The following is a 12898-nucleotide window of genomic DNA, read 5'->3' on the forward strand; positions in this document are numbered from 1 at the left end:
GGGTGGTTGTGGAGGCAAAAACTCGGGCCTGGCAGGAGTTCGGTGAGGCCATGGAGAAGGACTATCGGCTGGCCTAGAAGAGATTCTGGCAAACCGTCCGGCGCCTCAGGAGGGGGAAGCAGTGCCCTACCAACGCTGTCTACAGTAGAGGTGGGGAGCTGTTGACCTCAACTGGGGATGTTGTTGGACGGTGGAAGGAATACTTCGAGGATCTCCTCAATCCCGCCGTCACGTCTTCCATTGAGGAAGCAGAGGCTGAGGGCTCAGAGGTGGACTCGTCCATCACCCAAGCTGAAGTCACCGAGGTAGTCAAGAAACTCCTCGGTGGCAAGGCACCGGGGGTGGATGAGATCCGCCCTGAGTACCTCAAGTCTCTGGATGTTGTGGGGCTGTCTTGGCTGACACGCCTCTGCAGCATCGCGTGGCGGTCGGGGACAGTGCCTCTGGGATGGCAGACCGGGGTGGTGGTCCCTCTTTTTAAGAAGGGGGACCGGAGGGTGTGTTCCAACTACAGGGGGAATCACACTTCTCAGCCTCCCTGGGAAAGTCTATGCCAGGGTACTGGAGAGGAGAATACGGCCGATAGTAGAACCTCGGATTCAGGAGGAACAGTGTGGTTTTCGTCCAGGCCGTGGAACACTGGACCAGCTCTATACCCTCTACAGGGTGCTGGAGGGTTCATGGGAGTTTGCCCAACCAGTCCACATGTGCTTTGTGGATTTGGAGAAGGCATTCGACTGTGTCCCTCTCAGCGGCCTATGGAGGGTGCTCCGGGAGTATGGGGTCCGGGGTCCTTTACTAAGGGCTGTCCAGTCCCTGTACGACCGAAGCAGGAGCTTGGTTCGCATTGCCGGCAGTAAGTCAGACTTGTTCCCGGTGCATGTTGGACATGCAGGGCTGCCCTTTGTCGCCGGTCTGTCGTGGTGAAGAAAGAGCTGAGCCGCAAGGCGAAGCTTTCGATTTACCGGTCAATCTACGTTCCTACTCTCACCTATGGTCATGAGCTGTGGGTCATGACCGAAAGGACAAGATCCCGGATACAGGTGGCCGAAATGAGCTTTCTCTGCAGGGTGGCTGGGCGATCCCTTAGAGATAGGGTGAGAAGCTCGGTCACTCGGGAGGAGCTCAGAGTAGAGCCGCTGCTCCTCCACATCGAGAGGGGTCAGCTGAGGTGGCTCGGGCATCTGTTCCGGATGCCTCCTGGACGCCTTCCCGGGAAGGTGTTCCGGGCGCGTCCCACTGGGAGGAGACCCCGGGGAAGACCTAGGACACGCTGGAGAGACTATGTCTCCCGGCTGGCCTGGGAACGCCTCGGTGTCCCCCCGGAAGAGCTGGAGGAAGTGTCTAGGGAGAGGGAAGTCTGGGCATCTCTGCTTAGACTGCTGCCCCCGCGACCCGGCCCCGGATAAGCGGAAGAAGATGGATGGACTATTATCGATATAAATTAACTAATATTGATTATTATGAATTCTAATAAATATTTCAACTTTATAATAAATGTAATACTTTTTGACTTTCCCCCTTCCAAATTTAAATTGACCTTGCCCACAAATCCACCATTACTAAATAATAAATCTTAAACATTTTCAGATAAAAGTCAAAATAAATAGTTAATAAATCCAAATGAACTATTTGCAAGATTTTTAAAGGGTCAAATCAAGTTAAAGTTCATTAAAGGCAGAACGGAAGCCATTTTTTATTTAGTATAACATGCTGTAATACAGTAAACATGATCAATTTTGTTTTAATGCCAACTTAAAATATTTACAAAAAAAAAAAATTCAAGAATGTACTTTGTTCAAATATCTTTATTACGTACAGAACATCATAAATAAAAAAAAGTGCGTAGAAAAATTGAACAGATTTAGAAATTCTTGTATACAACTATACACAAAGTTTCACTTTGAGTTGGATCACGTTCAGTGATGGAATCAAGCCTCAGTCTTCATTTTTAATAAGCACACTTCAATTCTGTACAAAAGCACGAGGGAAGAGGGATCCGGGAATTCTCTGGAAAAACAAACAAATGAAACAAACAACCCCTACAGTCACGTTGCATAAAATCAAAGCTATTTCGGGATTATCCCAGCATAATTTTTTACTATTGTTTGCACTGTAACTTCAACTAGCTGTCACTGGTTTACTGAGCTACTGAGGTAGTCAAACAAAATGGAAATGAGAGTCGGCCTAAACGCGCTGCATGAGGAAAGGAACAAACACATGGCTATTAGAAGCAAGTCGGCTGTTTCAAGCTAAACCCGCCATTCATGAGTATGGGTTTGAATATTTCTGTTAATACCTGTGCATGTTTTGATCAGGATGGGAGTTTTTTGAACATTTAACACTGCACAAGTAATCCTAATATAGAGAATATTACAATAGACCCATCCAAAGACTGACCTTAAGATATAAAAGCACATAAAAACAGTGGGTTCTTAAAATCAATGAGTCAAAAACTGGGCTTTGGGTGAAGTCTTATGAAGAAAGGTAATCTGTACATGACCCAGAATGCTGCAAAACTGTCTGTACATGCATTCAGAGCAAAGGTACCCTATCTCTACCAGTCAAGGGAATTTGTTTTGTTAGAATGTTTTTTTTAAAAGCATGTTCGAAGTGATGCATTCATTTGCACCCATGTAAAAAAACCACACTGTGAAATATACAAATGTAAATGTTCTGGAAACATACAGGCTCCTGTTTACAAACTATGTTGTGTGGCAAGATTGTTCATAGTTCACCAAAATGTACATCTATGTACAGTGCCAACATTTCTGGGAGGGGGGGGGGGGGGAGAGAGCAAAGATTATTAAGGTGCTATTGAGGACGACCCATCACAGGAACTCCTCTGATTCAGTAGCAAAAATAATCACACCCTTTGAAACTTCAGGGTATCTTCCACTATGAAAACCTCTGTACATTAGTTCTGACAGCTAAAGGATTCTTCCAGAAAAAGATCTACTGTTTTACCAGTGGCAAGATTTGAAAGGCATGCTGGGGAAAACTGGTGAAATAGTTAAGTAAAGGGTATTCGTTTGAGGTCACAATTTTTAATTGTTAAATCAAAGCAATCATCTGCCTCATCCAGTCCAGGACTTTCCAGGTTGTTGAATGTTGGGGTAGGAAATATAGCTCATACGAGGTAACCAATCAAGTTGTGAGTGGTGGTCTAAAAACGCTACACACCAGGCCAATCAATATAAATATGGTGTATCCTTCATCTCCATACCCTCAAGCACCTGTAATGAGTGTCTTCCTTCAAAAATAGCCACCCATACCAAAATATCCCCTCGCAAACCTCCTATTTCCACCCATGTGCCAGAGTAAACCACGGTGACTTTAGTTCAGGAAGCGTCGGCAGCGACGGGCCCCGCAATTACAGTGCAATTTGTTGTTTGCATCTTCAATGGGGAACTTGTAGTCGTAGGTGAGCTCCTCTCCACGGTAAATCTTCCGCAGGGCGAAAATAACGATGTGCTTCTGGCTCTCCACGTTGATGACTCTCGAATAACAGTTCGGGTCGCAGGAGTGATTGATAAACCGTGCCGCGTTTCCATGCATGGTGGCATCCACCACATCGAAGTCGTCAATGCGAAACATGTAGCAGCCGATGCCCTTTGAGGAGACGGAGGGAGGAATTAGACAGTAGAGTGTTAGGAAAGAAAGCCTGGCGAAAACTGCAAATGGATAAATTGACGTTTTTAAATCACATTTACCTTGCCATCATAGTATTTCTCCCTTTTGTCTGTGAGAACTGAGCGGATGACATTCCCAGCATACTCGATCACCATCTCCCCAGCCTCAATGTTCCTCTTGCAGAAAAGACCACGACCATGTATAGCAGATCTATCGTGGAGACAAGGAAAACGTGGTTACTTTTCATCTAGTGTTAATTACATTAACAAAATCTATGACGGAAAATGTTCGCCAACGTCCTTTTTTCCATGACTAAAACGAGACGACACCAACGCCATTAAACAATAACTGTGAATATGTCAACATGCAATATCGTTGACGAAAAAGTAAAAAGGTTTTTAAAAAAGGTCAAGATTTTTAAGCCCCCAATTGACCCTTCGCAGGGAGCTTGATTGACAGGTGATCTGACCAATCATAATCCGCCATCCGCCATTTTGTCCGACAAAGCAGTCAGGAGAGTTAGTAGATTAACATGGGAGAATTTGAACTTGAAAAACGGAATGTACTGACTCCTTTCCACGGTTAAAACAACATTCCTACTTATGTTCATTCATGTTTATTTGATGCTATAAATTAACTAGAAGGAAGAGATGATCGGTTCACGAGCAGCTTTAACTGATGCTCTACAGCGATCTGTCAGACACATTTAAGAGCCACAAAACGGTATGTATCGTTTAAATTTCTTTTAAAAAATGACCAAATTTGAAAGGTGAGACTTTGTTTAATATGTCTAATATCAAAAGTAACCGAAAAGTAACCTGGTCTGTCCTGTCTGTCAGCGTGTTGTCAGTCTCCTCTCTGCTCCGCGATGTATTTTTCACTGCGTGAGAACATGGTGTTGCGTGAGAGCAGCGTAGCTTGTCGGGCATAGCGACAGTAACTAAGGGGGGCGGGTCTTTGCGAAGGGTCAATTAGAGCCTTTCTCTTAAAAGGTTACATTTTCTACCTGGTGTTTTACTTAATCTTCTCAATCTGGCAACCAAGCGCACGGTAGTCTTTCTACACTGAGAATAAAGTGCGATCTTCATTGAGATATTGTGCTTAAATGAAATGAAATAAAAAAAGTAAAAGAAAAAAAAATTCAAATCACCACAATCATTGTGATTATAATTTTGAGCAAAATAACCAGGATTATCAATTTAATGACGAAAATGTGACAGTTTTCATTGACTAAAACTAGTTTGCCAAGACGTTTAGTCGACTAAAACTTGACAAAACAAAAACAGGACAAGGTTGACTTAACATGATAAAAACTAAAAAGTACATTTGACACAGGACTAAGACTAAGATTAAATAAAAAAAACTGCTGAAAAAATGAACACTATTTTCATCTTTAGAGATCAAATCTCTTTTATTGGCATGGGATTGGTTATTAGAAATTTTACACAGCTAGGTTTTGTGCTGTATCACACTGGAAGGAATTACCTGTAAACTCCCACAGCTTCTTTGGAGGTTCTTTCCAAGTGTCTGAACCTCATAGCCACTGGCAACTCCGTACTTGTGGCTCTTCTGAAGGGAAATTGAAATGCAAGAATGAATATATACACTCTTGAGATTTTTACATGCATGCATACACACACACACACACACACACACACACAACTGTTCAAAAGTTTGGGCCCGTACGATTTTAATGTTTTTGAAAGAAGTCTCTTATGAAGTAAAGAGATTTATGTTACAAAAGATTTTTATTTCAAATAAATTCTACTCTTTTGAACTTTTAATTAAGTATAAAAAACAATTATACTAATTGAGCAGCAAATCAGCATATTAGAATGATTTCTGAAGGATCACGTGACACTGAAGACTGGAGTAATGATGTAAAACAGTTCTTTTAAACCAAATAAATACAGCCTTGGTGAGCAAGAGACCTCTTTCAAAAAACATCTTAAAGTGGGTAGTGTATTATATTCACATGTTGCTGAGTGTCTAACCTGCTGGATTTGAGCATAACATCATCCTCTTCATCATCACATGGCCTAGACTCAGGAAGCTGTCGATGTTGCGACGCCAAGAAATTAAACATATCAAAGGTAGATTTTCTGGAGAGTGAAAAAAGGTAGTTTTTGAGTTCAAAACTTGAAAATGAAGTAACTTTTCATGAGTTCAGATAGTCTTTACTGATGCTTACCGCACATAGACCTCTGCGCGGGCACAGCCACTGGGGTTGATGGGCAGCACCTCTTCTGGTAGTTCATGCTGGTGGAAACGGAAACGGTGTTTCTGGCAGAGGGAAGCACCCTGCAACTGCTCCAGCAGGAAGAGCACAGCATCGTGGAGGACACCCAGCACCCTGGCACCACTGACCCTGCTGATGGGCAACTGCTCCAGCCGACAGCCTATCCGTGCCTCCTGGACACCATCCATTACTGCTTTCCACGCCACTGAAGAGAAACAGTGAAGGAAATGTATCATAATGTGCCCAAGTTTTATAGGAAGAAACCCAATTGCTTTTTTCATGGTCCCAGTACAAGATTTCTCGAAACTGACCATCCATGCTGTCGGCCTCTACGCTAAAACCATCCTCACTGGTAATTTGGAAACGCAGGTGGGGTTGATACAGACTGGCACATTTATCCTGCTTGCCAGGTGATGGGGAGTCCTCATCTGAACTCCAGCCTGAAACAATTACACATGCAGTGAACTTTTCATAGAACTGTTCATCGAATTAGTGCGAGCAACTACAACAAATGTGTCTAACGTCAAAGCCATATTTCATATTAACCTGCATATGGGGCCCAGTCAGAGGAATCACTATATTTTGAGCTCAAACATTGAGATTTACCACCGTCTCGTGTGTCATTTTCCTGCGCCGCAGTGGGCTCCAAATTATTTGGAGTAATTCTAAAAAGAAGAAAAAGAAAATATTGTGATTTTCTAGGGTAAAACATGACTAAATGTGATTTTAAATTCTCCTTACTGACCGCTCTAGTTCAGCAATCTTGGATTCATCAATCTTCTGCTGGTCAAGAGATCCAACATCAGGTTCGTCAAAGTCGAGCACATCCTTTACACTGGGAGCCTTTATTCTAACCCGATTTGATCTAAAAATGTGAAAAATAACGATTATTATTAAATGATGAAAATAAAAATAAATTAACAAGAACATCCAGTTGAGATGTTCAATATGACATTATCTGTCGTAATGAATTAAGATTTGGTTCATGATCAGGTCCACCAGGCAGCTGGTGTTTTTGTTCATGGTAAGTCGCTTTTGTGCATTTATAGATGTTATTCAGTGTAATGCATGAATATGCAGAAAAACTGAAAATCTAACTTTTTCACAGCATTTACTATAACCTTTTATGGCACAAAATGATAGCATTACATCAGATGGACTGTTTACATTCTAAAAAACAGGAAATCCCCCTCCTAGATGTTAGGTCTCTAAAATAATCTAAACCTAGGCCAATGATTAGATCATCCTGACCGATTTGACTAAATATTCGTCCCTACCTGCTGGGGTCATCCTGGGAACAAGGATCTATTTGATCCAAGAAGTCTGTCCTGCATCTTTTCACACCAATTCGATCAGTTAATGAAGACACTCTCTTGATCTTGACTGGAGGTCTGGAGTGGGACAAGATGTTCGGTTGAGTTCGAAGACGACACCCAGTAGATGATTCCATCGATTCAGGAGAGAGGCGTTTATCAAGGTGGAGCTGAGAAGGGTTCGTGCTGATTGGACTAGCCATTTCACGGTGACTTGCCATTGCTTTATCAATAATAGCCTGGGCCATTTCTTTCCGCCCACCTTCAGAAATCAAGTCAGCTCTTTCTATCGGCGGACCAGGATAACTCTGAGGAATCCTCCTGATAAGCACCTGGGTTGACGGTGCTGCTCGATTGCTGCTGCTGTAAGATATGATGCGCGTTGGTGTGGTTTTGCTGAGACTAGTCTGAAGCTGCGGCACTGGTATCACCGTAACCTTAGGGACGGGTCGCTGGAGAACGTTACTACTGTGGATTATCTTCGCAATCTGGCTGATTTGGGTATACGAGGGGGAATTAGCACTAGGTACTTGGTAGGTATTAGTCTGTGGGTTTTTCACTAGAATCTGTCCAGCACGGTTGACCAGAAGAACCTGAGGTGTAGAGGGTGTACCGGGCAAACACTGGAGCAGAGACTGTCCTGTCACTTGTTTTGGGGTGGCAATGCGTATGGCGATCGCACGACCCTTTGTGGCTTCCTTCTGCAGAGCTCCGAAACCATTCACTACAGCAGGGGCATGAGCAAACAGAGTTCCTTGCTGTGCAATGGAAAAGGTGGGAGGAGATGAGACAACACTGACGGGCATGGAGAGCGGCAGAGAGGTGGCAGTAGGTATTGCCATGTGGAGAGTTTTGGGTTGGGATCCAGGTTGTATAGTCACATAACGTCTTTTTGTGTGCATAGCTGGTGCAACTACATGAATTGTTCTAGTACCACTCATTGGCATGGTTGGTGCCAGATTCTCAACAGGCAACACATCTCTCTCTAAAACAGATTCATCCTTGTTTATTGGTGAGGAATCACTTGCCGCATCAGGACCAGCAGCATTTTCTGTCAAGTCCAAAACTCTGCCATCAACAGCGGATATAAAATTCCCACTGGCGTCGTCCAAGAACACCTCTTGCGAGCTCTCTGTTGATTCATTCTCCATCAAGACTACTTCTTGGCTCGTCACAAGATCACCACCTTTGTAAATGATGGGGGTTGTTGCTTTCAATCCTTCTGTGAAGGATGCTTCCTGTTGGTTGGATATGTCAGCGCTAAGGTCAACAAGCAATTCTCCGCTCTCTTTTAAATTACTTATTTCCTGTTCTTCACAAACCTGGTCCATGTTTTGAGTCTCTGGCTGAGCATTCTGATCAACAGAATCTTCTGTATGTGGATTTGCAATCGATGCTTGCGTGCAAACTAGCTGCCCGTCGCCAAGGGTTCTGCCCTTGTTTGGACCAGTGAGTTTTAATGGCTCAGTATCCTGACTACAAAAACTACTCCCTACTTCCTGAGTATCATCATCTGTGTTGGCTTCACCTGTATCACTCTCTGAGTCATTGTCAGCTCCATCCAGCTGCGAGATGGACCCTGAGTTAGAAAGGACAGCAAGACCTGCTTGTGTAGAGTCTTTGGCAGGCTCACGGACCACAACTGTGCGAGAGAAATTTAGATAATGGTCAGCAACATCATCATCTGTTTCCATCTGCATCTCTGAAGTCACAGGCGATGACAGATCATTCCTGCCAGAGATGTATTTGCAGGCTCCTTCTTCCACATCTGCCTCACTACCTTGAGGGTCACAATCCAGAGCCACATTTTCATTGAGCAAAGCCTCATCAAATTCAAGCTTTGCGTTCAATACTGAGGCCAAAGCCACATCTGTGTCTGGATCAAAGTGCGCAGAAAGCAGTTCTTGATCCGACTTGTCAGATGTGGTGGGAATTCTGTGGCTTGGCGCACCTGCAGCCTCCTCTGGCTCTGACAAGGCAAAGAACTCCTGATCCACCTCGTCAGTTTTATGTGTTGTGGTTGTGAAAGGCTGTTGAAGTCGTGAGGAGTGGCGTACAGATGAAGGTGCAGTCGAAGAGGGACTTCGGAGAGCTGCTTGTGGCGGTGAGGGTCCTGAGGTGATGCTAGATGGAGATAACGAAGAAGGCCTCCCTCTTCGTCGAGGTGAAGTGGTGCTCAGGAGGTTCTCGGTTGCACCAAGTGGTGAGACAGGGGGGCTGAATGAAAGCGACCTAGGGTGAATCGAGCTCCCTGATCGCTGAGCCATCGGGCCCGAAAGTACCACAGGGGGAGGAGAGGCGTTTCGGCTACGTGTGGAAAGTCTCCTTGTTGCACGCCGTGTCTCATCAAGGTCACTGATGGTCAAAATGTGATGGGATGTGGAAATAGCATTTCCTGAGATGTTAATAAAACAACAAAAGATACAGAGAAAAATCAATCGCTGCTCTTCAGTAGGATTAATCTATATTTATAAAGAGTGAAGACTATGCAGTGTTTTACATTTGATTACTTTCTGTTGATAAAGACTTTGGCCCCGTCCACACTACTGCGTTTTCGTTTAGAAACGGAGAATTAAAACGAATACGATCTCCGTCCACACCAGCGTTTTAGCTGCGTATTAGAATTGATCTCCGTCCACATTAAAACGACTGAAAACGCGGATCACGTGACCATTCACCAACACTGGGCATGCGCGAGCCGGTGTAAACACAACTTCATTGATAAAATTATCCCACCATGCGCTGGTTCTTCCCGGGTTAACCCAAAACCGACGCTCCATGTACACGGTCGATACCGGGAATTATCAAACGTAAACTATTTTATCGGGAATTGTCAGTTGCACACGGGAATTGTCACATTGTCACTATTTTACCGGGAATTGTCACAGATCGCTCGAATAATAGCTTGCCTCTGGCGCATGTAGGCAGTTAGCATTGTAAAATGCAGAATTTACTTGCACAACAGCTGCTAGAAAAGATATAGCCTACGCCATGACTGATGACACCCAATCATAGATCCGAGCGTGAGCCTCTACTACGTCATCGTTTCTAAAGTCCTCCGTTTTGACCCGTCCACAGTAAAACACCCTCCGGAGATTCAAAACGAAAAACAGGTCGGCAGCGTTTCTAAACTTTTCCATTTTGGGTCGTGCAAACGTAGCAAAAGGTCTCCGTTTTTAAACGAAAACGCAGTAGTGTGGACGGGGCTTTGGACTTTGTTCCGGTTTTTTTTTTTTTTTTTTTTACAGGAATGCTTTATTTGTTAAGCTCTAAGGTGTTCCTAAACACCTCTAAGAGAGGGAATGGAATGCACATGTCACTTGCCAATAAATCATTGTCAGTTCATACCTTCTCATCTCTTAATTTTAATACTTATTATTTATACTAATTCGATTCACATGGATGTGTGATGGGTATGGAATGACATGAGGGTACCCTGAAATACCCGAGTAAATGATGAAATTTTTCATCATATTGAAATTTGATGTAATTTGATTTATTTGTTTAATAAATTAACAGAAAACTTAAAAATGATGGAAGAATCTTACCTGGGGAAGGTAATGGTCTGAACATTCCTCCTGCTGGTCTCCTGTTGTGTGGATACCCAGGAGTCTTACCTGCGACCCCTGAGTCCTGTTTAGTCTTGGAGGGGGTGATGGGAGGAAGCTCAGGTGAAAAAGACTCGCTGTCTGTGCCATCCTCATCTACGAGACAGAAATATGATTTTGAAAAATTAACAAAGTACAAAGATTTTACACCATGCTGGCCAAAAACTGTACAGGCTCTAAATTAAATGCTTAAATGTTAAAAAAACAAACAATATGCATGTAGATAGATATACTTAAACACACACCATTGTGAACTTTTGGGCTGTGTACAATTGTGTGATTTTCTCCCTGGTCCACCAAGAAACAAGGAGTTTTGCACCGTGTTGAAGGTCGCACCTCTGTCACTTTACAAGTGTACCGGCATCGCCTGCGAGGGTCAACTGTGCTCCAATACCATCTAGAACATCTGAGACCAGATCAAACTATGAGTACAGATTACTATGGAAAAAGATCATCAAGCTGGAACAACTATTGCTTCTTTAAAATAAACATTCATAGAGGTTGAATGTGCAATCTGAAGCTGATACTAGTTTGCTGTTAACAATCTAAGTTCCGCTAAACGCTTTAATGTTTTTTTAATGATTTTTTGGACAATAATTGTACTACAAAAGGAATTATGTGACTAATGCTTTGATAACTGATCATCACCAGTATCAAATGAAAAGAATGATCAAATGAAAGCAGAGTGATTTTAAACTTTGTTACTTACTGGTAACCAACTGGATACAATTTTCCAGAATTTGCAGACAGCTCTGTCAGAACACCAAGTTTTTGAATGTGTAGAGACCCTGCATGGTAAATCATGAACATTTTTGAATTCTCTCGTATTTTTAAACACCAAAAAAAATAAAAATAAAAAAGGATCCGCTTGCTCACCAATCATCACATTTACAGACTCTGGCTCCAAGCCTGTTAGAAACTTCCTACGCAGACTGATTCCATCAAAATCAACGTAGACCCTTCTGAGAACTTCAAAACCATTGCCTTGTTCAATCTATAAAAAGAAAAGCTTGTTTACATTCTTCTCACTTCAAATTATACAGTAACTGTAAAACATTAACAGTTTTGCTAAACATACAAACCTTGCTGTCTATGAGATCACGGTGTTTGTAACAGTAGACTTTCTTATCACACTGGAAGACACAGTTGCTGGCACGAGCACACATGAAGTGGTAGTTACTCTGACACGAGGTGAGACAACAACCCACAGTCGCCCCTGTTTGGCCACAACTTTCACAGCGCTGGAAAAAAAGGTACATTTAATAATATTTCTACATTTCATTCTACATATACATTCCGGGCCAATATAAAACTTGATACTTACCATGAACCGGCCCCTGGCAACGGCACTGTGAACATGCAGCAAAGCACCTTTGACTTCCTGCACTTCCGCCGACCACATGCAGCAGTTCACATGAGCCCATTCATTCTGTCCAATATTCAGCAGCCTACCAGCATCCTACACATACAATACAACTCAACTGAGTCCAACAGAATAATCATCCCAGAACAGAGAACTGCTCGAGGTTTCACCTACATTCGGTTTGGCATCTCCATGTTGCTGACAGAGGGAGCACTGTCTTTCATCCATGAAAGACTGAGAGTTCACATTCTGCAGATCTGTGGTTCATGGACACAAATTAACAAAATAAGATACAAACAAGATACAAACAAGATAAGAGCATGAGCCATAAAGATAAAAACACAATGTGCTTACCTTGAGATTTTGAGTGAGAGTTTTCTGGGTTCTGCTCTTTAAGCCATTGTGCATAACTGTGTTCATTGCTGGGGGGAATTACAGCTTCAGGAAGCATACCACTATGAAACAAAAGGGGCAAAATGAAACTTTACTAAAAACATCACAAATAGAAAAACCGGAATACATGCAGCAGAGTGGTTCTCAACAAATTTCCAAGGGGGCCTCAAGAAGACTTAAAATAAGACATGTTTGAAGTCAAAAAGGTTGAGATCCACTGATTCCCAATTTAATTTGCTCAAAGTTTAATACTGACTTTAAGGAATATGAATCATTAATATAAGTGCTGTAGCAAAAATACAAGTTAAACATTTCAGTTTGTAAACCCAACAGAACAACCGACTTATAA

At 42.9% G+C, this 12898-nt stretch overlaps 1 protein-coding gene across 3 annotated transcripts in view; it reads right to left on the reverse strand.

Annotated features, from left to right (window-relative positions):
* Positions 1–1793: 1793 nt before the first annotated feature.
* kmt2ba (lysine (K)-specific methyltransferase 2Ba) overlaps positions 1794–12898 on the reverse strand; it is a 29374-nt gene continuing 18269 nt past the window's right edge. For all 3 annotated transcript variants that reach the window (XM_084422963.1, XM_084422964.1, XM_084422962.1), the window contains exons 21-37: positions 12511–12611; positions 12331–12413; positions 12118–12252; positions 11876–12034; positions 11670–11787; positions 11503–11581; positions 11039–11199; positions 10734–10889; positions 7150–9580; positions 6618–6737; positions 6419–6537; positions 6184–6312; positions 5825–6077; positions 5628–5735; positions 5119–5202; positions 3714–3843; positions 1794–3612 (exon numbers count right to left, since the gene is read on the reverse strand). In XM_084422963.1, coding sequence (XP_084279089.1) covers positions 3337–3612; positions 3714–3843; positions 5119–5202; positions 5628–5735; positions 5825–6077; positions 6184–6312; positions 6419–6537; positions 6618–6737; positions 7150–9580; positions 10734–10889; positions 11039–11199; positions 11503–11581; positions 11670–11787; positions 11876–12034; positions 12118–12252; positions 12331–12413; positions 12511–12611 — 4642 coding nt within the window. In that variant the 3' untranslated portion in view covers positions 1794–3336. The remainder of the gene's footprint in view (positions 3613–3713; positions 3844–5118; positions 5203–5627; positions 5736–5824; positions 6078–6183; positions 6313–6418; positions 6538–6617; positions 6738–7149; positions 9581–10733; positions 10890–11038; positions 11200–11502; positions 11582–11669; positions 11788–11875; positions 12035–12117; positions 12253–12330; positions 12414–12510; positions 12612–12898) is intronic.

This window comes from Rutilus rutilus (genome assembly GCF_951802725.1).
Source record: "Rutilus rutilus genome assembly, chromosome: 11".
NCBI classification, from domain to species: Eukaryota; Metazoa; Chordata; class Actinopteri; order Cypriniformes; family Leuciscidae; genus Rutilus; species Rutilus rutilus.